This window comes from Typopeltis vanoorti, chromosome 20, assembly GCF_054136105.1.
Source record: "Typopeltis vanoorti isolate ZY-2024b chromosome 20, IOZ_Tvanoo_1.0, whole genome shotgun sequence".
NCBI lineage: Eukaryota > Metazoa > Arthropoda > Arachnida > Uropygi > Thelyphonidae > Typopeltis > Typopeltis vanoorti.
Genome location: NC_143568.1, coordinates 92,947,366 through 92,973,795, shown reverse-complemented (window position 1 = coordinate 92,973,795; position 26,430 = coordinate 92,947,366). Strand labels below are relative to the sequence as shown.

General features: G+C 36.0%; 1 protein-coding gene across 1 annotated transcript in view; it reads left to right on the top strand.

Moving 5' to 3' along the window:
- pyd3 (beta-ureidopropionase pyd3) overlaps positions 1-26,430 on the top strand; it is a 224,886-nt gene that overhangs the window by 101,977 nt on the left and 96,479 nt on the right. Inside the window, exon 6 of the mRNA XM_090409693.1 lies at positions 13,805-13,919. Within this exon, the coding sequence (XP_090265819.1) occupies positions 13,805-13,919 (115 nt within the window). The remainder of the gene's footprint in view (positions 1-13,804; positions 13,920-26,430) is intronic.

Sequence of the window (26,430 nt, the reverse complement as noted above, 5' to 3'; positions counted from 1 at the left end):
ATCCATGTGTGGCTCCATGGAGAGTAGAGAGCTTGGGCACTGAACCAAAAACCACTCCAGCATAAATCCTCCATCCTCATTCATTTCAGGGGCTCTAACAAAACCTCAACCAATTATTGATACCATTGAGATGCCTTTTGACAAACAGAAGCAAGAAACAAAAGACATGGTGCCAGTTTAAATGTACCAGTTTTTCTAATCATTTTCTATAGGTGAAAAGTCAATAGGGAAAATGTTGCTCTTCTTCATTCAAAAGGGTACAGAAGGGCTGGCAGGTTCTCCCAAAACAATAAAGAAACTACATTCTGGTGATGTCCTCATAGAAACATCATGTCGACAACATTCTGAAAACTTACTCAGAGCAACATCAATGGATGGAATACCAATAAGAGTTATTACACCCCATAAAACAATCAATTCCTGTAGAAGAGTGATCTCAGAGCAGGATCTCCTAGATGTCCCTGATGAGGACATATGTTCAGAGCTGAAAGATTGGGGGTGAAAAGTATGAGGCGCATCATGATCTGTAGAGATGGTCACCTGGTTCCAACCAGAAAAATCATCCTTACATTTGATAATCCTAAGCCTCCAACAGTTATATCTCAATTGTCCTGTTCGACAGTACATCCCTGATCCACTAAGATGCTTCAGATGCCAGAAATACGGACATGCCCAAACTGCCTTTGTGTTTGCCACCTGTGTCTGACGTGGTAGTAAAGAGCATGATAGCCAGTCTTGCTCTGCCAAGAAAGCTAAATGTGTAAACTGTCACCCAGCCTACTCCCGTGTGTGTCAGAAGGGGAAAGATGAAAAAAAAAAAATACAAAAAAATAAAAACAGAACAGAACATATCATATATGTTCTGTTCTGTTCTGTTCCATACTTCCCAAAATCTGATGAGAAATATAAACCTGATAAAGGCAAGTCCTCAACCTCCTGGAAACGAGACAAATCCACAAAGCTTAAACAATAAGAAGATTTTGCTGTGGGTTTTGTCAGAATATCGATGATATCAAGAACCCGCTACAGAAACACAAACCTTTTCGTTTCTGTGCAGGCAATTTATTTAAAACCCAGTGAGGATCATACCATCAGGAATATCGCTATTGTATGCAAGGACAGAACTGGAGATAGCCTTGCACATGCTGGAGTAGCTACTCTTGTGAGCAGTCATGCTCCATTCCATCATGTTCTGCTTAATACTGCTCAGGAAATGGTAGTGATTTGCCTATCTGTGGAGTATCTAATCACAGTATGTGATTAGATACCCCACAGATATATTTACCACCAGGCTCTGAACTAAATGAAACAGAACTCGATAATCTCATTATGCAACTGCTTCAGCCCATACTCCTAATGGGTGATGACTTGAATGGACATAACACTCTATTCATGTGGGGTAGTACCAACACAAATATATAAGATTGTATCATTGAGCGAATGCTTGACAACCATGGAATTTCCCTTGTTAATAACAGAGCAAATACCTTCTTCAATGTCCCCTTGCCCACTCTTATTCAGCAATTGATTTTACAATATGTTCCTCTGTTTTCCCACTGCTCACATGGGATGTTAATGAAAACATATATGGAAGCAATAATTTTCCTCTTATCAGTGCTATGTCTTCATAGAAACCATGTCCTCCTACCCAGATGTGCATGGGAAAATGTCCCAGGCTGACTGGAATACATTTTCCCATCTTGCAAAATTTAATACTGAAGCTGTCAGCTAAACATCCATTAATGAAGCAGTGAGGCATGTAATAGATTGTATTGTCCATGCAGCAGTTCCAAAAACATCAGCCTGATTTCCACTCTGTCCAAAGCCTTGGTGGAACCAAAAGTGCCTGGTAACCAAAAAAGATCAAGATAGATGGGGTATATTTTGTAGATACCCTACCACAACAAACCTAATAGCATTTAAACTTGCTCATGCCAAAGCATGTCATGTGAGACATCAAAATCAAAAATAATCCTGCATCCAATTTACCTCATTGATTAATCAAACAACCAGTGCAAAAACTGTCTGGGATAAAATCCAGAAGATGAAAGGTAAATACAGAACACACCAGTTGTGTATCTTGTAACATAATGGATGTATTATTGCTGATCAAAGCCATTGCAGACACTTTGGGAAAAAACTTTGCCAGAATCTCAGCAATAGCCTCATATCTTCTTGAATTTTTATACTTTATAGAGCCATACAATTTATTAAAGAGGAACTCAAAAGACCTCTTTTACTATCTCACTCTAGTGCAGTTAGCCCTGATGACATCCATTATGAGATGATAAAATACCTTTCATCATATTTTGTGGATCTCCATCTCTTGCTGTATAACAGAATATTTACAGAGGAAGAGTTTCTGAACCCTTGGCATAAGTCGATTGTCACTGCTATCCCAAAGCTAGGCAAGGATCCAACCCAGGCCAACAATTATCCCATTGCTCTCACTAGCTGTCTTTGTAAGATCTTGGGGGGAAAAAAAAGCTAAATTGAAGGTTTTTCTGGTACTTAGGAAGCAACAGCCTTCTTTCTGACACATAACATGGTTTTCACAGCTACCAGCCAACCTTGAACCATTTGGTCCATTTAGAAACATGTATAAGAGACTCTTTCCTGAAATGAGAATGTGTGGTTTCAGTGTTCTTCAACATGGAGAAAGTCTATGACACAGCCTAGAGATATGGTATATTAAAGGACCTGTTTTTATTAAGAACTTTCTCTCCAGCCATGTGTTCCAAGTCCAGGTGGGTAGCATGTTATCTCGGCTTATTATCAAGAAGAAGCGGTTCCTCAAGGTTCTGTCTTAAGCGTTGACCCTCTTTGCTATTAAATACTGAACAACTTCCTCTCACAGTAGGCAATTGTCTTTATGTCAATGATTTACAATTTACAATTTAATTGATTCACTCTTGTCTGTCACTCTTGCAATATGTGGGTCATGGAATGACAACTTCAACAAGCAATTGATTGAGTCTCTTCATGGGCTCTTTGTCATATGGGTTCAGGTTATCTACTGAAAAAAACCAACAGGAAATGCATGCTTTATCCCAATCCTGATTAAAAAAAAAAAAAATGGCACAATTTAGTATTCCCAGAAGCCAAGATTCTGGGACTCATCTTTGATAGGAAGCTAACTTTCTTTACACACATTCGTCATTTTCAGAATAAGTGCAAAAAAAAGCATTGAACATCCTCTGAACTTTATCTTCTACTGAATGGGATGCTAATCGGTGTTCCTTGCTCTACATTTATTGTGCACTTGTATATTCTAAGTTTCATTATAGATCCCAGGTTTACAGTTCTGCAAGGGAGAGCATGCTTCAGGTTGGACCCGATTTATCATCAAGGTATCCGATTAGGTACCAGTGCTTTTCACACATTGCCCATTCAGAGCCTTTATGTTGAATCAAACGAATCTCTCCCTCTATCACTTAGATGAAAATATGTCTCTTAATTATGACTTAAAAATAAAGTCCCTTCCAAATCACCCTACATGGACTAGTCTCTTATCTCTACGTTGGGAGGTCTTTATCACAGACGCCAGACCAGACTGCCAGTCATCCTTTTGGTATATCTTTTAAAGAGACTATGAAAGCTATTGGCATGAGTACTGATGGCATTACCTGCAGTAAACAAAACAGCATGTCTCCATGGCAGGCTTGTACCCCATTCTGCAACCACTCACTTTGTCAACTACAGAAGTCTCGTACACTGTCATCTGTTTACCTTCAATTGTTCAATGCACACAGAGCAGCCCACTCTGATTTCTTGCCCCTCTGTACTGATCACAGATCTCAGTTTGCAGGTGCTGCTGTGTTCCTTAACATTACAATCTCTAACCAGATTCCACCCAATTGCATGCCACTCAGCTTGCACTTGCATATATAAAAGAAAACTTTTACCAGAAGTGTATAATTTATACAGACTCTTTGAGTTCTTTACATGCTATCTCCTCTCTGGTGTATAATTCACATCCAGTACTTGGCAAAGTGCTTCGACTCTTGCACAAAATAAAAACTTTTAACTTTGATGTTCAGTTATATTGGATTCCCAGCCACATTGGAATTAAGGGAAATGACATCACAGATGCAGCTGCTAGACACGCAGGTTATAAAATCAAAGTTAATTGCATAATGGCAGTACTCATAGCAGAAAGCACTGACAAACAAATTACATGAGATTAAGCTTGACATTAAGAACTGGCAGTCTAGCCAATATAGGAACAGAAGAGAGGAAGTTGTTCTTGCTGGGCTCTGCATAGGTCACAGTTGTCTCACACATTCTTATTTAGCTGTGTGGGAAATGCAACACCTGTCTTACCATTAGTCATATTCTGGTGGAGTGCAAGAACTTACTTATAAGAGAGCAATTATATTTTTACTTATCTGGCTGATAAGTAAAATTGTCTGAGTCTGATGTTAATCAGACTCAGACAGATTGCACGAGATTTTTAAAAAACATTAATTTATTCAAGGACATTTGATTATGGATTTGTATATTTGTAGTGCTGCATTGTAAATACTAAACTTTGTAGATACATTTTATTTACTCATTTACATTCTAATAACTTTGTACATATATTTTATACTATTCACTGTTTTATATCCTTGTAACTATTTATTTATTTATTCTACCAACACCCTGTGTATTGCTGTAACCCATGTCATGGTGCAGTATGACTTTTGTGTCCTTGTGCCATAAAATCCTAAATCAATCAGCTCAACATTCTTCTTAAAATCTTATCGACAGTTTTAACACTTCAGAGCAACACCACCTTCTAAATGAAAGCTGTTGAAGAAATAACTAAAACTATATCCACTATTAGAAAAATTACTTATCAGACTGAGAATCCTAAATAAAACGAACTTTACTAGGCCCATTCTATATGAACTGGAAATCCATGAAATTCCTTTCATCTTCCACTGAAATATGGATTAATGTGGATCCTATACGGATTAATGATTACACAACTTCACATATCTTCTTATAACTTGGATATCCTTTCTCAGTCTTTCTAGCCTTTCTTCAAATTTCTATCCAGTCTTCATACATTGAAAACACAAACTCCACAGCTTTCTCCTGCTGTGTTCTTTTTTCCTTTTCTAATCTATGGACAGCTGAATGCTTAGCAACAGTCGATAACATTCTTTCCACTACTGCACAAGCTCAGAAATGCAACTGAGAAACTTCCACTCAAGTCTCCCATTATGTGCTGTCATTACTGCTTTTCAGTATAGAGTTTGAAATAACAAAGGTTTTTGTTCACAGTGCAGAAAAGTTTATTTAATTGCAGTTTCAAAATGAAACAACCAGAAATTATAACAGTTCATCATTTCATGATCCTTTATGCACTGAGATAAGCTCATTTAATTATTTATGCAACATGAATTTCAGAGGTAACTTTTGCTTCACGCATCGTTGGCAACATATCTTGTAAACAACATTTGTCATATCTGCATACAAACAGCACAAACGTTTCGGTACTTGACAGCTCATACAAAATTGCAATTAATCGCTGATATATCTAATTTAAATAAATTTATTTCATGTCTAAGCAAAACTTCAGTAGCAAAAGATAAAAAAATAACATCTCCAAACATCTTGCTCGTGAAATACAAAAACAATGTTTACCTAACAACATTTTCTAAACTTTAATTTCTTTAATCTAAACTAATTTCTTAACCTTAATTCATTTTTATATTTTTAACTTGTGGGATATCAGGATTTTAATACAGATACCCTGCAGTATAACATGATGTTATCTGAAATTAATGACTGAAACTAATAATCTGCAAATTTCATGTCTGTTTAATGTTACTTTCCTTCATTACACTAGATTAATTGGGACACATCAGGACTAGAACATTTTAGCCCAATTTAGTGCCTGTCCTAGTTATTCCAAGTTTCATGTAAATAGTTAAAAAGACAAACTAACATTTCACTGAGCAGCAAATCATTTATTCAAATGCATTACAATAGTGAAATGTGTATTTAATTTCCTGAAACAGCTGGGAGGGAAACAAAGCTGATGAGTCATTTATAATTTGTGGTTTGGAATAGTATCACATTTGCTCTCCTTGTGCCAATAAATTTTTAACCAGCCAACCAACCATTTACAAGCAATTACTTTAGAGAGGTAATTTCAATTGCCGCAGTCTTCTGTCTCAATTAAATGGCATGCTGTTCCAAATAAATGGCTGTCCCAACAAACCAACGTCCTTATTAACCAGATTCTATGTTGATGATGAATAAGAATTGAGTTAATGTGCACCCTTGACTTATGCCTACTTTTACATCAAATCATCTTCCTGTACTACCTTCAATACTAACTGCTGACTTACAACTTCAGTATGGACTTTGCTTCTCTGTATAATGTCACATTTACACCATATTATTATTATGATGATGATTTAGGCCTCGATAGAGTCAAAAGAATCATCGTGGGAGGCCTGTCCTAGAAAACACAGTCTACCATACCACTCCTTGAATTCATTGACAGTTTGTGCTCTCACCACTCTATCAGGCAATGCATTCCACAGATCAACCACCCTCCATGCAATGAAACTGCTCCTCATCCTCTTGTGCACAGCTTCCTTTAGTAACTTCTGGGAATGGTCCTCTTGTCCTCACTCCCCCCCCCCCGTTCCACCAAGTGAAAGAACTCCCTAATGTTAACCCTGTAATTACCTCTCAACAGCTTAAAAGTCTCAATCATGTCACCTCTCCTTCTTCTATCTACCAAACTGCAGTCCATATTCCCTCAGCCTTTCTTCATAACAAACATTGCACAGTCCTGGAATTATCTTCCTCTGCATCCTTTCCACAGTTAATTTATTCCCTTCAAATCCTGGAGACCAAATCTGAGAACAATAGTCCAAGTGTGGTCTGATCAGAGCTTTATATAATGGAATGACAACTCTTTTATCTCTGAAGGTCAGGGTCCTTTTCAATATTGCAGCAATCTTCTGGATTACCTTCACCACCTTTGCAGTGTTCTCTGAATTTCAGGTTTTTATCAATCATCATGCCCAGATTCCTTGTCTTCCCCCTACTTCCTCCAACAGAGTATGCAGCCTCTCACTGATGTATCCCAAACTTCAAGACTTGACATTTTCCTGCATTAAATCGATATCCCCCATTCATTTGCCCACCTGTCCAGTTTATTCAAATTCTCTTGCAGGGCTACCGCATCTGCACTATTACTAATAACCCTTCCCAGCTTCACATCATCTGCAAACAACTGAATATCCCCCTGCAATCTGATATTGTCATTGATATAAATTAAACAATACAGGGACCTTGTATTGTTTTACTTAAAGGTACTGAGTCCTGTAAGATTCCACTTGTAACTTTCTGTATCCTTGATAATGCTCCCCCTATACACAACTCTGATATCTATCAGAGAGCCAATCCTGAATCCAATTCACTATCCTGCCATCTAAACTGTGCTGCAACTTAAATATTAGCTTATCAAGTGGTACTCTGTCAAATGCCTTGGTAAGATTAAAAAAAAAAAAAAAAAAAAAAGGCAGAATGTGCCTTTTCCTCATCAACCACCCTTGTCACTTTCTTATAAAAGCCAGTCATATTACTAAAGCAAGAGCACCCCCTTAACAAATCCATGTTGACTCACAGATAACATTACCCTCATCTGCCCCATGCTGTATATGGTCCCTCGCTAATTTCTCCAAGATCTTAACAACTACCGATGAAATACAAACTGGTCTATAATTTGACACTTCCAGTTTGCTACCACCCTTATGCAATGGCACTGTCTTACCCTCCTTCCACTCCTTGGGCACCTTTCCCTTGGCCAGACTTTCATTGAAAAGCCAGGTCATCGGAGCTGTCAGTTCTTTAGCACATTCTCCTAAAGCCTGTGGCAAAATTCCACCCAGTCCCACTACTTTATTGTCATCTAGAGTACTCAGTATTTGAAACAAACTCTCCTCTTACACTTCTAAACCCCGAACCTGCCCTATCCTTCTGGTATTTAAACTCCAGGATGAAATGCCCCAATAAAGTGCTCATTGAACAACTCCACTATGCCCTTTGCATCGTCACTCTATTCCCATTTTTATCCAACAATGTCATCCTTCCACAATAATTTCTCCTCCTACTGACCACATGGCAAAAAAATTCCTTTTCTTGTATCTCAGGGCCAATCTCTTCTAATATTCCAGTTTTGTCTTCCTTACCACACTAGTCACTCTCCAGGCCTGAGTCTTATATTCTTCATGCATCTACTCTCCATCCCTCTCCTTATATCTCTTCCATAACCTCTTTATAACCTGCGCTTCCACTTGGATTCCTGTTTGTCATCCACTTTACACCAAATTGTGTCCTCTTCGTCACTCGTGGTATACAGCTTACTATTGCTATTAATTCCTTCACAATTTCCCAACATTAATGATACCTCGAACTTTCAATTCCTACCTCCATGGAACTGCCTCAAGTTGATGTCTAAGTCTGTTATAATCACCTGCCTTATAATTCCACATGCATTCCTTTCTCTTTAATACTCCTGTATGCCTATTCATCTTCCAAGTCAAAACCACATGGCCACTCTCTCCAACTGGGGGCAAAGATGCCATCTCAGTTATAATCAGCTCTTCTGATGCTATGACCATATCCAAAACTCTCGACCCTCGTGTTCCTTTTACTACATATTGCCTAAGACATTTGTCTGTCAAGAATTCTAGAAATTATTACCTTACTGCTACATACAGTTTCCTCTTTCCAATTTATATTGCTGTAGTTAAAGTCTCCCATAACAATCATTCTTCTTTCATTTGCCAAGCTCAACTGCCTAAACATCTCATGCTCCTCACCCTCTATGCTTCTTGGTTTGTAGCAACACCTTACTAAATATCTTGTGTTGGCCACTTCTACCACACACACCATATGCTTTCAAAACCATTAGTGCCATTGGCTTCTAGATCCTCCACTCTGAGAAGACATAAGCAGTACATCATCACCACCACCGCATTTTCCCTTCCTATCCTACCAAAAAATGCTGTGCCCTGCTACTTCCATTCCTGTTAATATATCATCTTCCATCAAAAACCATTTCTCAGAGATTCCAGTAATCTTTTTTCGAAATTTCGAAAAACGAGCCATAGACTCAGCCCCACTCAAACCTTCTATCTGGCTAAGATATGTAGATGATGTGTTCTCTATTTGGCCTCATGGCCCAGACATGTTAGACTCCTTCCTCAGTCATCTCAATAGTCTACACCCAAGAATCCAGTTCACTATGAAAAAGGAAAAGAACAATTGTTTACCCTTCCTAGACACCTTAGTCACATGCCTGCCTAATGATACACTTACCTTCACCGTATACAGAAAACCCACACACACAGGCAGATACATTCACAAACTCTCCCACCACCACCCCTCTCAACAATATGGCATTATTAAAACTCTTACCAAGAGAGCCCACAATCTTTGTTCCAGTGGAACCGCCCTCACTACTGAGCTTAACCACATACACAGCACTTTCCTCTCCAATGGCTACAGCGATCACAGTATCAAAAAAATAATCAACTCCTCCCCCATTCCCCGTCCTTCTCGTCAACAAGATTTTAAAAATGCCATCACTATACCCTACATCCGTGGCACATCCGAAAAAATAGCCAAGATACTAAAACAGTACAACCTACACACAGCATATAAGCCCCACCGCAAACTTGCTACCCTTATCCGTTCTACGAAAGATCAGCTCCCTCCTCTCTCTCTGCTTGGAGTTTACAAAGTACCCTGTTCCTGTAAGCTGGTGTACTTTGGACAGACAGGCAGATCAGCATCCATCCGTCTAGAGGAACACAAGTCTTACATCTTCAAACACAACTATGGCCATTCAGGCTTGGCTGACCATGTTTTGGACACCACCCACAGGGTATCATGGAAGAAAACCACCATGCTCCACCACAGCAAATTCAAGAAAGAGAGACTTTTCTTAGAAGCAGCAGCAGCTCAAAAACCAACCAAATCTCAATAAATACGGTTGCATTAAGCTTCCGAAGATTTGGGAAACACTCATCACCAGAGTTCCTACCTTACATTCCAGGCCACCTACTACTGCCCTTAGAGGGCGCTCTACCTAGATAGGACTTTAGTGTCACCCACGTGGTTGGGCTTAGTATTGTTTGTTATTTGTGTATATGTTACATTAATTGTTTTTGTAATCCCCATAGATGTCCTAGTGACTAGGACGAAATATAGGAAGTATTAAATTCTATTTTAATTCTTTTTGAGTGTTGTAAAAAATCCATTAAGCCTCCAACATGATGTCCTCACAGCACTTAAGCCTCTATACACGTATCACTTTGCATTCATAGTTTCCATTCACTTAATCTCTTCTTTCATGCTTCTCAACTCATTACCAAGACATTCCACTCCTCTTTCAGTGCATCTATCTCTCTCTCTGCAAGCTATCCACTCTTGCTTGCCATTCATCCTTCCAGCTAAGATCATCTCTGAAAACTACACAATGATTCAAACTTTCCACATATCCCCACTTTTATTTTTTCACTTACATTTCGTTCTCTTTAGTTCATTATCCTCACTCTCTATCACACTACTCATCTCTCTGGTCAGCATTCTCTCACCTCTGATGCAACACTGCTGAGATCTGTTATACTAATCTTCAACACACAAAGTTCTTCCATTTCCTATATTTTCCACATATATGCACTCCCCAAACACTCACCTGCCACATAATCCAACTGCCAGGATCATATGTCACAAGTACTGCATACCATAAAATTCTGTAGTATGATATGCAAAATCCTTAAATGGGGAGGACTTGGTGACAGGCCATCAGTAAACTGAGCTGCAGCTGCCACCATCATTCAAATAGTGCACAAAAAACCAAGTACAAAGATATTAAGAACTACTCTACAACTAATTACCCCAACTGCAAATTACTTTACATTGTGTAATTTAAAGTAGAAAACTAATAAAAATTACAAAAACTTATCTTTTTCTTTGCTGCTACCTCTGCACACATCTAACTCTGACCTTGACCTCTCAGTAAGAATAAACTAGCAGAAAAACAATATAAACAACAAAAAACTCCAAAAATACTGATTAAAAGCACTGTTTTTGGCATAGCTGAAATCTACTGCTACATTCTCTTGCAACTGAGCAGTGAAGAAAACGATGTGTTCAGCACAACAGATTTTCTCTCTACACCTTTTCATGCTTTTCCTAGATCTACAAAGCTTAATTTCAAATCCTTGTTGTATGTCCTTGATTTCTCAGTTGTATGTTTAAATTGAAAATATGATCCTGATAAACTCTGTTTGCTCTCTGCATCCAGCTTGTTCCTTGTTTCTTTTCCACAAAGTTTCTTAGTGTTCTTTGCCTCTTCTCAGGTATGATTATATAAATCTTACTTGGAACACTTAGTAGGAATTCCTCTAATTTTCACTTTCAGTTTTATTTTATTATTTTTTAAATTTATTATTTATTTATTTTTAGATGGATACTATAAATGCTCAATTCCAGTCATCTACTATTTGAAACACGACAGTTATATCGTGTCAATGGAGCATTATATTAAGCAATACTTAGTCTTTATTTGAGTTGTAAGTCAGCAGTTAGAATTGAAGGAAGTACAGGAAGGTGGTTTAATGTTAAATGGTGTCAGACAAGGATGTACATTATCCCCCTCTGTTATTCATTATCTATATGGATCATTTAACTTAAATAGAAGAACCAACAGGCTTCACTTTGGCGATGTAACATTATTTAAATATGGGATATTAAATAATGTGGGATTTAATATCCCCTTAATTTAAATATATGGATCATATTATGAAGTAAAGTGGTATTAAACCTGATATGAAAATTGGAGATGTTAATCTCAGCTCTTTGCTTTATGCTGATGATGTTGCACTTCTAAATAAATCTACTAGAAGTCTGCAAGATTCCCTGACTAAAGTGAATAACTGTTGTAATAGATATGGTATGAAGGTCAGCATTAAAAAGACAAAGACAATGAAAATAGGCAGAAACATTGAAAATATCAACTGCATTGTTAATGGAGAACCTATAGAACAAGTAAAACATTTCAGCTACTTAGGCACGATTTGTAGTGAAGATGGTAAATTAAATATGGAAATAGACAACAGAATTAACAAAGCTGGTATGGTAGGAAGTCAACTGAATAAATTTATATGGAATAAGAGATAAATTAGCCAAAACACTAAATTAGTTGTGTACAAGACAGTGTTCAAACCCATTTTAACTTATGGATCTGAGAGCTGGGTCAGAAGTAAAACACTTGACCAAAGACTAGAGACTGCAGATATCAGAGTCCTGAGAAAGATTAGGGGATATTAGGAAAAGACAAGGATATAAGGAAAGAACTTGAGACATTGTCAGCATCCAGAAATGCGTTAGCAGAGCTAATCTCAGGGTATGGTCACGTAAACAGAATGGGAGAGGAAAGATTAGTAAAACAAGTGTTCTCTGCCAGGTTGGCAGGAAAAAGACCCAGAGGAAGCCCAAGATATAGGTGAATTGATACAGTAAAAAGTGCCTTAGAAGATAGAAATATAAGACCTGATAATGTTGGAGTCTTGACAGGTAACAGACTGATTGAGAGGAAAATTGTAGATAGGAAGTTAGTAATGATATAATTTTTCATGTGGTACTATCATATCCTGTACACCCCTTGAGGGTATATATCAGGAATTTCATAATGATGATACATGTATTAAAATTTAAAATAAAAAAATAATATTTACATGAATAATTTGATGAATAATTCAATATGATAAATGTGATGCATTCAATACAACAGTGCATCTTATAATATAAAAAATATGGTATTCCAAACACATAGAATATTTTTATCTTTAGCTTTTATTTCACCTTTATCATTTCTGATTCCTTTTCACTATTTTTCCTCCATTTAAAAGTTTTTTCAACAGCCTCCAGAACATTTTCTTTTACCAATAAGTGATCACATAACTTTTGTTTAGCTAGTTACTCAATGATCACCGTACAACAGTTTATCATTAAAGATATAATTCAGCAACTAATGTGACTGGAACCAAGATTATAAAGTATATGATCTATAGTTGCCTATACATTTTTATACATAAAATGAGGGGAAAAATACAAGGGATCACCCAGTCTAAGTGTGCAAGACTAAGTTGTGTAAGTTAGCAAGGATATGAGAGCTAATTTTTTTTCTTGGTGAGTGGTTTAGTGGAATTGGTTACTAGAAGTAGTCCTTCATTGAATGAATCAAGATAGTTTGACTGGTAATCATGAAGGCTTTGTCACTTCTGAGTTATATATATATATATATATATGATTGGTGTTATGTGAATAATGTTAGCATAGGTTTCCCACAATGGATCTTCTTTGAAATCTGCCTGATTATAATGGAATACTGTACAGAAATTTTTCTGTATACTAGATGAGCTTCTCGCTACTTAACATATCTTATCATATCTCTAGTAACTATACAAAATTAATCATACAAAAGTATCTCCAAAGGTGTGTCCAAAATTATTCTTCCCATATATTCTTCACGTATCTGTCTTTAAAACATGAATAATGCCCTAAAAATTGAGTAAAAAGCCAATAACATTATAATAAGGGGTACTCCTAAACAAAAATAGGCCAAAATAGCCATAAAAATTAATATTCATTTAGAGGAGTAACATGGAAATTTTTCCAGAAATAATACCTATAACTCATTTCGATTCTTTTCTTGTGGCATATTTCATAGTATTATTTGTTTACAATGTTGCACCATAATATATAATGCATTTTGTAATAGGAAAAATAGCTGTCAACATCTGTTTTGGTAGACATCATCCACAGAATTGGATGATGTATGGTCTTAATGGAGCAGAGATTGTATTTAATCCTTCAGCTACAGTCGGTAACCTGAGGTATTAATTTTACTACTAGTATTTCATTGCTTTTATGAATTATTTATAGTCACTGCTCATTCACTTTTTTTTTCTTGTCATTCATTTTTATATATGATATCATTTAATTTAATGGTGTTCAGTGTATTTTTATCATACATTGCTTTCCATAGTAATAGTAGTGAGAGGGTCAGTTTTACAATAACGCTCAATTAAAAATAGCCTTTACTCAAAAAAGTTGCTTAAGAGCCTTAAATTGTATTTGTTCTAATAAATTATGGAGACAACTACTGTGTTAGAGTAATAATTTAAGTTTAATGTAAACCAAAATAATTGCCCAAAATTTTGACCTTCGTATCAGGGTCATCATCATCTGGTGTGTGTGTGTGTTTATATCTATATATGGAAGAATTTTATTGTATTATATCAGGATGATGAATTAAATGAAGAAGAAGACAACTATGAAATAACTGAAGTACCACAGATTCTACCAGAAGAAGTAAAGTGGAAGAACATCCAAAGTTTGCAAAATGGAAACGCTGCAGGTGAGGATGGAGTTATAACTGAACTGCTAAAAACAGGTGGAGAAATGATCTAGAAACTCTTAGCAAAACTATTTATTTTATGCCTGAAGAAAAATGTGTACCAAGAACATCGAAGAAGGCTACCCTAATTCTGATTACATAAAAAAAGTGAGGTAGAAGACTTGAGGAACTACTGACCCATCAGTCTATTATCAGTGGTTTACAAAGTGTTTACAAAAGTCTTAGCTCATAGGTTTTTGTACAACTCTAGACCTAGCACAAGCAAAAGAACAGGCAGGCTTTCGAAGTGGCTTTAGGATAATAGACCATATTCAAGTTGTACAACAGATTATTGAATGGTGTAATGAATATCAGTTGCCATCATGTCTTGGTTTTATGGATTATGAGAATGCCTTTGATTCAGTAAAAACTTGTGCTATATCTAAAGCATTACGAAACCACCAAGCGGAGGAGCCATAGTGTCAGGACCATCAAATCCGCATACACCAATGCCATAGCATCAATTCATTTCAATGGAAACATCTCTACTGTATTGGAAATACAGAGAGGTATAAGACAGGGTGAAACAATATCTCCAAAATATTCAAAACGTGCCTTGAAGAAATATTCAAACTTCTTGATTGAGAAGGGAAAGGTCTGAAGATAAATGGAAGATATTTAAGCCATTTACAATTTGCATATGACTTAGTTATTTTTACTTCAGTTGCGCATGAATTACAGACTCGTATCCATGAACTCCAAATTGCCAGCAAAACAGCTGGCCTAAAGGATAAACTTAAAGAAGACCCAAGTTATGTTCACTAGCTATGTCAAATCAGAAATAATAAAAATCAATAATGAGGAAATTAAACATGTAGATCATTACATATACTTAGGACAACAGATATCAGTTGGACGAAATATCATTGATGAAATTAAAAGATCCACAATGCTTGAGTGGAAAGTATTTGGAAAATTACATTCAATATTCAAAAGCCAAAAAGAAAAGTTTTTAACCAATGTATTCTTCCTATATTGGCATGTGGCTGTGAAACATGGACACTAAATGCAAAGGAAATTCAAAAATTAAGAACAACACAATTTAGTATGGAAAGAAGTATGCTTGGTATCACAAGACTGGATCACAAAAGGAATACGTGGATAAGAAATTAACGTGGATAAGATGCTTGAGTGGAAAGTATTTGGAAAATTACATTCAATATTCAAAAGCCAAAAGAAAAGTTTTTAACCAATGTATTCTTCCTATATTGGCATGTGGCTGTGAAACATGGACACTAAATGCAAAGGAAATTCAAAAATTAAGAACAACACAATTTAGTATGGAAAGAAGTATGCTTGGTATCACAAGACTGGATCACAAAAGGAATACGTGGATAAGAAATTAAACCAAAGTCTCTGATATCATAGGAAGAGTGAAACATCTGAAGTGGCAATGGGCTGGGCATGTTGCTCGAAGATAGGATCAACGATGGACAAAAGAAGTATTGGATTGGATTCCACAAGAGGAAAAATGACCACGATGCCAACCTAAATCACGGTGGATTGATGATACCATCGGATTTGCAGGAAAGCCATGGACAGACGGTTTTGGAGTAATCTTGGAAAGGCCTTCATCCAGTAGCGTATCGACAACAGCTTATGATATATATATATATATATAAAGAGACAAGTTATGTTATAAATACATATAGTATGCTAAAGTCACACTAATTTGGTCAACTGTTAACACTACTGGCCTGACTTTTGGTGAAAAAAAAAATCCATAAAAAACATACAACACTTCATATAGAAAATTAAAAACATAATGCTCAGCAAATATTATTTATTAGTCAGTTGCGATGTCTCTCCCCTTTTCACCAATCCATGACACAATTCTTCTTTTAGAACAAATTTCTGCCCACTATTATGCCCATCTCTTTGCCCATGTACTACATTCTGGTTACTTCATGTGGCAAAATAATTTTTACCTATCAAAAGAAGGTATAACAATGGGCTCACCAATATTCCCACTCTCATTGCTACCTTTATGTGGAAGCATTCAGGCAACATGTTCTAGATTCCTTTACTTTAAAACCTACAATTTGGCTTAGATATGTTGATGAAGTTTCTGTTATCTGACCACACAGCTGTCAAACTTTAAACTTCTTTATCAGTCACCTGAACTAACAACATGAATGCATACAATTTACCACTTAAATTGAAAACCCAAACTCACTTCCTTTATGGATATACACTGCTTGAAAAGAAGTTCATGGACACAACCATGGGCAAGTTGCATCGTGCCATGTAACAAGTCACGTGTTTTAAACCAGTATAAATTGGAGGAATATGATGCTCCCAAGTCAATGCAACTGTGTCTAGGTGAAATGGCTACAAGAAGGAAACTGATGGAGTTTGAAAGAGGTGTTATGATAGGATGCCACATTGCATGGTCTATCTGTTCAGCAAATTATTGATAAAAAATTGGGTCATCCCAGATCAACAATCAGTGATACCATAGTGAGATGGAAATGCAGGAAGTCAACTGGAAGTGCTATCCACAGAGGATGTCCTGCCATGTTCACTGAATATACCATAGGATGCTACGAAGGATAATATGTGAAAACTGCCATTTCTCAGCCAACATGTTGAATATACAGTTCTGTGCATCGATTGGAACATGAATCTGCACAAAATCATTGAGAACTGAGGTTCACAATATGGATTTCCATGGTAGGACAGCAATATGCAAGCCTCACACTACCCAAACCAATATGCAGTGTGTCTTGGGTAGTGCAAAGAGCATGTACAGTGGAACATGAAAGCTTGGAAAGCTGTGTTATGAAGTAATGAATCATGCTACACCTTCTACCAAGCAGATGGATGAGTGTGGGTATGGCAGATGCCCAGTGAATGTCTCGTACCAAATTCATAATTCTTAATTTGAACTATGAAATTCAGAGGTTGCAGTGTGATGGTATGCTTCTGTTTTCCCTGGTTTAGCCTACGGCCTCTGTTTGTGGTGCCATGAATATTGAATTTTGAGAGATATCTGAACATTCTGGACAATGCAGTGCTTCATACTTTGTGGCACTCCTACAGAACTGACCATTGTCTCTTTCAGCGAGACAATACACTTTGTCATAAAGCTGCATCTTTAACTTCATGGTTTTTGGATACGAATGCCGCCATACTTGACTGGACTTCCACAGAGATATGATCTCAACCCTAATCAGGGCCGTATTCATGGGTGTGCAAACTGTGCGGTGGCACAGGGCTCTGCAAAGCACAAAAAATTGAAAAAAGAAAATCAATTAATTTTTTTAAATTATTATATAAATTAATATTGTAATTATTATATAAAAAAATATTATTATATAGAAAAATATATGTATATAATTTTACAACCAACTATTGTTGTTATAATAAGCGAAATAAGATCATAGCGGTAGTATTTGAAACTACTCTAAGATATATAACAATATCGTACAACATAGTGTTAAATAGGGAAAAGTGCATATTAGAAATTGTTAATTCTTGACCACAAAGATTAATGAAAATTAGCTATTATTTAGATATTGGTCAAGTGTGGATGAATAGAATTGTCAGTTAGCGTTTAGCTTGTAATTTTTGTTTCTTTGCTTTCCTGATTATACCCTGATGAAGCCGACAACACAAGCTGGCGAAACTAGTTGGTAATTAAATTAGTTATTCACCCACGCTCGACCAATATCTAAATAATAGTTAATTTTCATTAGGGAAAAGTGCATTTTAAAACAGGTGTTTTTAATAATTTTATGGAATTTTTTGATTTTAGTTTATGATTTTATGAACAATTAAGTATATACACGTACTGTCATGGCAATTGTTTTATGTGACATTACTTGCAAAACATCTTAAAAAATATATTTTGTAAACTGGTTTTAGGTTATCCAACATCAGAATTTTTCTTCAATAGCACTTTTCAATCTATATTAGATTTATTTATTTTCTAATATTATCTATTTTAGATATATTTTATTTATCAAGTAAGTAATTTTGTTTCAATTTATTAACTTATTTTATAATTAAATCTATCGTATTTAATTCTAGAGTATGACTAGTCATAAGAGAAATTATTATGGAAGAAAATACCCAAGTGGGCATGAAAAACGAAGGCGAAAACAAGAAAAAGAAGCTGTTGATGAACGTCAAAGAAATTCACTGTTTAAATTTATGAAGTTGAACTCATATTTGTTCAGATATATCAGTTGATAACGGGAGTTCTGAAATAACAAACAGTTCTTCGGCTTCAACATTAATTAATAATGAGAGTTCTGAAATACTCAAAGGAAGCAGAGAACATGATGCGTTTGGTCAAACAATGAGTATTGAAGATCCTAAAACTGAGACACCAGAGGAAGGTGAACTATTTACCATTGATGATCCAGCAATATGGCCCAAAATTTTGAACAACGCAACACTAACACAAATTGTACAACGTGGTCCACCGTCTCCTCCGACTGAAAATGATTTTCCAAAAGATGACAACAAGAGGTGTTTTTCCACAGCTCACTATGTTAGGACAATTGCAAATGGAGAGAAGCAAAACAGAAGATGGCTTGTATATTCAAACTCTTCCAACTCTATTTTTTGTTTTTGTTGCAAATTATTTTCTTCTGATGATAATTTTTTATCTAATAATGGCTTTTCTGACTGGCGACATGTAAGTGAAAGATTAAAGTTGCACGAACGAAATCCAGTGCACATGAAATGCATGTATTCATGGACACAAATGGAATGTAATTTAAAAAATCACAATGCAATTGATCAGACAAATCAAAATGTCATAAAATTTTGAAGCAGAATGGTTAAGAAATGTTTTAAGACGAATAGTAGCAACAATTCTATATTTATCCAAACATAATTTAGCTTTTAGAGGTAATTTTGATACTTCGTACACAGCCCATAATGGTAATTTTTTTGGAATCATAGAATTAATTGCAGAATTTGATCCACTTTTAAAACATCATTCAATGCGATGTTTGGGGAAAAAAAATTACAGGTCATCATCATCATCATCATGCGTATCAAGGATTTAGGCCTAGCATGGCCTGTTCCGGCCTTAGAAGTCATCATTGAATCGTTTAAGAGGACGTCCTGGTTTTCTTTTTCCTAATGGCTTGTACTTTAAGGCTTGTTTTGGTAATCTTTCTGTTTTCATTCTTTGAACGTGTTCCATCCATTTATGTTTATATTTTTTAATTTTTTCTATTACTGGTTCTTGGTTTAATTCTTGCATAATATCTTCGTTTCTTTTGTGATCAAATAGGGTATACTTTGCAGTTTTTCTCATAAACTTCATTTCTGCTGTTGTTAATCTTTGTTTGTCTTTTTGTTTTATTGTCCAGATTCACTTCCATACATTAAGACCGGTAGGGCTAATGTATTGTATACTTTTAGCCTGGTTTGTTTTTGAACTAGGTTTGGTTTAAATATAGAGTTAATTACTCCTGTTATTTTTAAATATTTTGCAATTTTTACGTTTATATCTTTTTCATTTTCATATGTGATCATACATCCTAGGTAGTTAAGTGAAGTCACCTGTTTTAAAATCTTGTTATCTAATACTATTTTAGTTCTTACTGGATCTTGTCCTTTAAAGGCCATCGTTTTTGATTTTTCCGTTAATATTATCATCCCATAATCTTTGGATATCTCATTTAGAGTTAAAATAGCTTTCTGTAAGTTATCTTCAGAATTTGTAATTATTATTTGATTGTCGGCAAAGAGGAGAGTGTTTAAGTTAACTATAGGAGAAAGTTTAATTCCTTGATGTAAATTTTTACTCCATTTTATTATTATTTCATTTAAGTAGATATTAAAAGAGTTGCTGAGAAGGGACATCCCTGTTCGACCCCTTGGTTTATCTCTCTTGTATATGATAGCTCGTGATTTAATCTTATTTGTATTTGATTATTTTCATGTATACTTCTGATAGCTTTTAGGATATTATTTGGTATTTGTCTTTCTTTTAATATGTTAAATAATATGTTTCTTTTAACTTTGTCAAATGCTTTTTCAAAGTCAATAAATGCAATATGTGTTTCTAAATTATATTCTCTTCTTTTCTCTATTATTAATTTTAGGCAAAAGGCTGGGTCTATACATGATCGTCCTTTTCTAAATCCATTCTGTACTTCTAGAATAAAGTTTTCGGAATATTTCATTAGTTTGTTATTTAAAATTCTGCTATATATTTTGTAACAGGAATTTAGTATACTGATACCTCTATAGTTTTTAGGGTCATCTCTATTACCTTTCTTGAAGATAGGAATCACAATTGCTTTTTTCCATTCTATTGGGGGGATACCAGTCGAGTAAATTTTATTTAAAAATAATAAGAGTCTTTCTTTGAATCTTGTTTTTGCGTATTTATATAGTTCTGAACCTAGCTTATCTTCTCCAGGTGATTTTCCGTTTCTTGTTTCTTTCAGGCTGATTTCTAATTCTTCTTCAGTTATTTCCTTTTCATTTTCGTTAATTGTTTGACAGTTGTCTTTTTTAAAATACTTGTCTGTCCACAGTTCTGTGTAGTAATTTAGAAATTCTTCTAATTTCAATTTGGTGTTTAATTTTATGTTTTCTTTGGTATTTGCATTTAAGTGTTTCAAAATCTTGTATACATTGGGTCTTATTTTATATAAATCATGTTCTAAATTAGAAACAAATTTATTCTATGATTCTCTCTCTTTTTCTGACTTCTCTTTTAGTTATGGCTCTTATTCTTTTATATTCTATTTCATCTTCTAATCTTTTACTGCTTAACCATTTGTGATAGGCTTCTTTTTTCGTTTTGATTATTTCTTTGATTGTATCATCCCAGATCTTCAGTTTTTTTTCTCTTATTGAATTTTTTTGGTCTTTCCTAAGCTTTCATTTGCTGCTGCATTTAGTATCGTTTTTATATTAAGCCTCTATTTCTATTTCTTCATTTTGTTTTATTTTATCTAGATATTGGTTAATTCTTTGCTCATATAGCCATTGTACATTTGTGTCATTCAATAGTCTAGTTTTATAAACAAATGTTTCAATTTTTCTTTCTGTTCTTGTTACTTGTGCCCATTTAGGTGGTAATCTTAATTTTATTTTAACAAGGAAGTGGTCACTGCCTATTTCATATCCTCTGTGAACTCTAACATCTAGTGAAAATTTTGATGTCTTTTCATTTAATATGAAGTAATCTAATATTGATTTCTATCCTCTTGCTGCCCAAGTATATTTATGTATGTCTTTATGTTTATAGAAGGAATTCATTATTTTTAGGTTATTATAAACTACAAAGTCAATCAATTTTTTACCATTTCTGTTTAGAGTGTGTTCTCCATGTATTCCTATATTATTATTAATTTTCGTGTTTCCAATTCTTGCATTTTTCATGCAGAGTTGTGAGTGATTGGAATGCCTTGCCTGAGAGTGTGGTGTCTGCAAGGAGTTTGAATGTGTTTAAGATGCGGTATGATGAGATGTGTGTGAGATAAAAGGACCTCCTAGATGAGTCTTTGACTCCATGAGGTCTTGTTTAATAATAATAATAATTTAAGTCTCCTGCTAAAATTATGTAATCATTTTTATTTATTTTATTATATATGTTTTGTAGCTGATTATAAAAATCAATATTATCCTGTTCTCTTCCTTCTTCTGGGGCATATAAACCAATTATTGTTAAATAGCCTCTATCTATTTTTATTCTAGCTTCTATTATTCTTTCATTCCATAATTTATAATGTTTTAACTGTTTTGAAAGGGAGTTATGAATCCAAATCATGACTCCTGCTTGTGCTCTTTGGTCTCTGTCAACTCCACTGTATATCACATTAAAATTTTCAGTTCTCATAGTTCCTTTTAATTTTTTTTTGTTTCAGTGATTACTGCTATTTTAAAATTTCTTTCATTTAATAACTGGTCTAATTCTATTTCTTTATTTCTATATTCTATATTCTATTTCTCTGGTTACGATGTAAGAAGACTTGAGAAAGTGTTGCTGAATGTGGTGGATGTGCAAATTCAGGGAAGCTAGATTTATTAAGGGGGGGGGAGTAGATATACAGTCCTTAGGGAGGCAGTTGAATGTAAGAATGAATATAATATGCCTGAGCAAATAAGGACAACAAATCAGAGTGGGATAGTTAATATACATCAAGGTAGGGTTGGGGCTAATGGGGGTCTTAAATTCATGTACACTAATGCTAGGAGTATTAGGAACAAGAAGGAAGAGTTTTTGGCCATGGTTGGCACTTCCAGACCACAGGTTATTGGTATTAGTGAAACATGGCTGACTGTAGATGATATAGCTAGTGGGATTGAATGTGATGGGTATAGTGTGTTCAGGAATGACAGGGAGAATAAAATGGGGGGGGGGGGTATTGTTGATGATAGCTGATGAGCTGCAGCCAAGGAGAATAGAAGTTGAATTGCAGGATAGAGAAAAGAGCACATTTGAGGCCATTTGGTGTGAGATTGTGGCTAGCAGAACTAAATATACAATTGGGTGCTGCTATAGACCAGGTGATGGAAAAGATGGTGGTGACAGTATGCACAAGCAAATAGAAGAAATGAGTGGAAGGAGGGTGATTATTATGGGAGATTTCAACTATGGTTGCATTAATTGGAGTGAGGAGAGGACACACGGGAGGAAGGAATTGGATTTTATGTGGTTATTAAGGGATAACTATCTGCGACAGCATGTAATGGAAAATACTAAGGGTCAGAGAGTGCTTGACCTAGTAATTACATCTGAGGATTTGGCTGTAACAAATATGACCACATTGCCACCAATCGGTGAGAGTAATCATAGGATCTTGACTTGGAAGGTGGCTAAAGGTGTAGAATTTTCAATTAAGACAGGGTACATGTGGAATTATCAGGCTGGAAAGTATGAAAAACTTAGGAGTTTGATTGGTTCAGTGCCATGGCTTGTACAACTGCAAGGACTAGAAGTCGATAGTGCATGGGAGGTAGTTAAGAAGTGTTTGCATGAAGCAATGGCTGACTGTATACCTAGAGTCCGAATAATAAATCAACAAGGGGTTAAATGGATGAATAACACCATTAAGCTTGAGCTGCAAAAAAAAGAAACAACTATGGAGGGAATTTAAAGAGAAAGGTGACCGGCAGGCACACGAACGGTATAAAGCGCAGGCCAGAAGGGTAATGAGTGTAGTAAGAAAAGCAAAAAAGGATTACAAAAGAACATTGGCCATGCAGGCTAAAGAGAATCCTAAACAGTTTTTTAGATATGTAGCAAGTAAAAGGAAAAATGTACATGGCAGAATGATTTTAAAGAATGTCGATGGTAGGGAGGTAACTGAATCAGTTGATATAGTTGAATTACTGAGCAAGCACTTTGCAAGAATATATCATCCAAGTGGTGACATTGCAGAAACGAATGTACCAGTAGATTATATGGGAATTGTGGTGAATGAAATGGAGGTGAGTAGTCTATTGCATAACCTCAATGTCAATACATCTGTGGGATTGGATGGTATACCAGCTCGTGTTGTACGAGAAGCAGCTAAAGAATTGTCAGTACCCTTGACCATTTTGTTTAATTTGAGTCTCGGGTCTGGGTTATTCCCGAGGGGGTGGAAAGAGGGGAAAATAGTTCCAATGCATAAAGGTGGTTCCAAGACTGCTGTTGTAAATTACCGACCGATTAGCATATCAGGAATCATTGTCAAGGTCTTAGAGAAATTAGTCAAGAAAAGAATACAGGATTGGATAGATGAAAATGGGATATTGTATGAGGGACAACATGGTTTTGTGAAAGGTAGATCGTGTAACTTGCTCACGTTTTATAACACAGTGACGGCTGAACTAGATAGGGGTAATGGGTTTACAGTAATACTACTGGACCTTGCCAAGGCTTTTGATAGGATACCACATAGAACCCTAATCAATAAACTGGAGCAGATGGGGATAGATATAGGGTTGGTGAGATGGATAGGAGGGTGGTTAAAGGAGAGATACCAGAGAGTGGCTTATTCAGGAGTGGAGTCTAAAAGACGGCTTGTGACTAGTGGAGTGCCACAGGGCTCTGTTCTTGGACCACTGCTTTTCAATTTGTTCATCAGTGATATAGGAAAGGATTTGAGAGGAAGTGTTCACTTGTTTGCTGATGATGATGCAAAGTTGGGTAGAGCAATTATGAGTGCACAGGATGTCAAAATTTTACAGGATGATTTGGATAGTTTGGAGGACTGGGCTAGGAAAAATGGATGTCAATTTAATGTGCCAAAGTGTAAGGTTATGCACTTTGGGGTGAAAAGAATAGCAGCAGTATATCACATTGGTTGAACCGTACTCCAGGTGATTGATGAGGCCAGGGATTTGGGAGTGTTGGTGGATAGGGAATTGAAGTTTAGGGGGCACATTGCAAAAGTGACTAAAACAGCTCACCAAATCACTTGGCTTCTGAAAAATACTTTAACATGTAGAGACAAACAAGTTGTTGTTCCTCTGTATCGAGCCTTGATAAGACCCCATCTGGACTACTGTGCCCAGTTATGGGCACCAGGGTTTCTTCGTGATGGGGAGGAAGTGGAGAGGATCCAGATACGAGTAACCAAGATGATAGCAGGTCTGTGGAATGAACCTTATGAGAATAGGTTGAAGATTTGTGGGTTGCAGAAATTGGTTAATAGGCGAAGGAGGGGTGATATGATTGAGACATTCAAATTACTGAAGGGTTTCTATAAGATTGATCCAGAAGATATTTTTGAACATATGACTGGTGGTGGGAGGACTAGGGGCCATGAATGGAAGCTGGGCAAGAGCGTGGTTGACAAGGGTGTTAGAGCTAGGTTTTTTACTTGGAGAGTAGTGAATGAGTGGAATAAGCTTCCAGAGTCTGTTGTGGGTGCTACGACCGTGAATGAGTTCAAGGCAAGGTATGATAGATACTGTGTGAATGTTGAATAGTTGTTCTTGACATGATGTTAGGGCCTCCCTCGATGAGTCTGTCGACTCCTTGGAGTTGCCCAGAACAACAACAATAATAATTTATATGCTATTCCTCTTACATTCCAGTTTGCTATGTGTATTATATTTTGTCGTTTCCATTTTTGTTTTACCTTTTTCATTCCAGGGTCGTTTCCCATAGATTCAATCCGATTATCTTTTTCTGTCAGCTTACAAGTAGGAATTATGTTTTCCATGTCAGGGGATGCCTGACGATGGAATAGTTCAGTGGTAGGGCTGCTACCTTAAGGCTTCTGAACTAGCCTTCTTCTGAATTTAAACCCATAGGAGGAATAGGGTATATTGAAGGGGAAAGATTAGATTATAGAAGAATTATAGTAAGGTTTATAGAGAGGGGATAGTTGTAAGAAACGAAAATACCCCATGGCCCTCGAGTACTCTAATAGCATAAGGGTCATAAAATAAGAGTTGGCTGATAAGGCCTAATAGGAAAGATTAAAGTAAGTGGATCTTCCTCAAAGTAGAAGAAGGAGAGGATAGATCCAGCTAGGGGTCCATGGGAGTGCCACTTCCCTTACAATCAAGATGATTGCCCCTTATGTCTCTGTTGGTCCACGAATCCTTATTCAGTATATTCGGACCACCCCACCACGCACGCGCATGTACACATACACACATGGTGGGCTCCCCTATCCGCCACCCAGGGGACGCGCTCTCTAGGGGTTACAGGGTCCCCCCCCCCCGAGAGAATGAAGTATAGGTAAGAAACAATTATTTTTGCACCCATTGTGCAAAATTAATTAATTGTTGATATGGGAACCAAAATTCAACAAAATATTGTAAATATGATACGACAGGCAAAGTACTATTCAATAATTCTCGATTGTAATCCTGATGTTAGTCATCAGGACCAAATTTCAGTAATTTTTAGATTTTTACATATATTTGAAGCAGATATTGAAATTTATGAACACTTTTTGAAGTTTTTAACAACTAATGACACTACTGGTAAAGGTATATATGAAAATATAAAATCACTTTTGAATAAA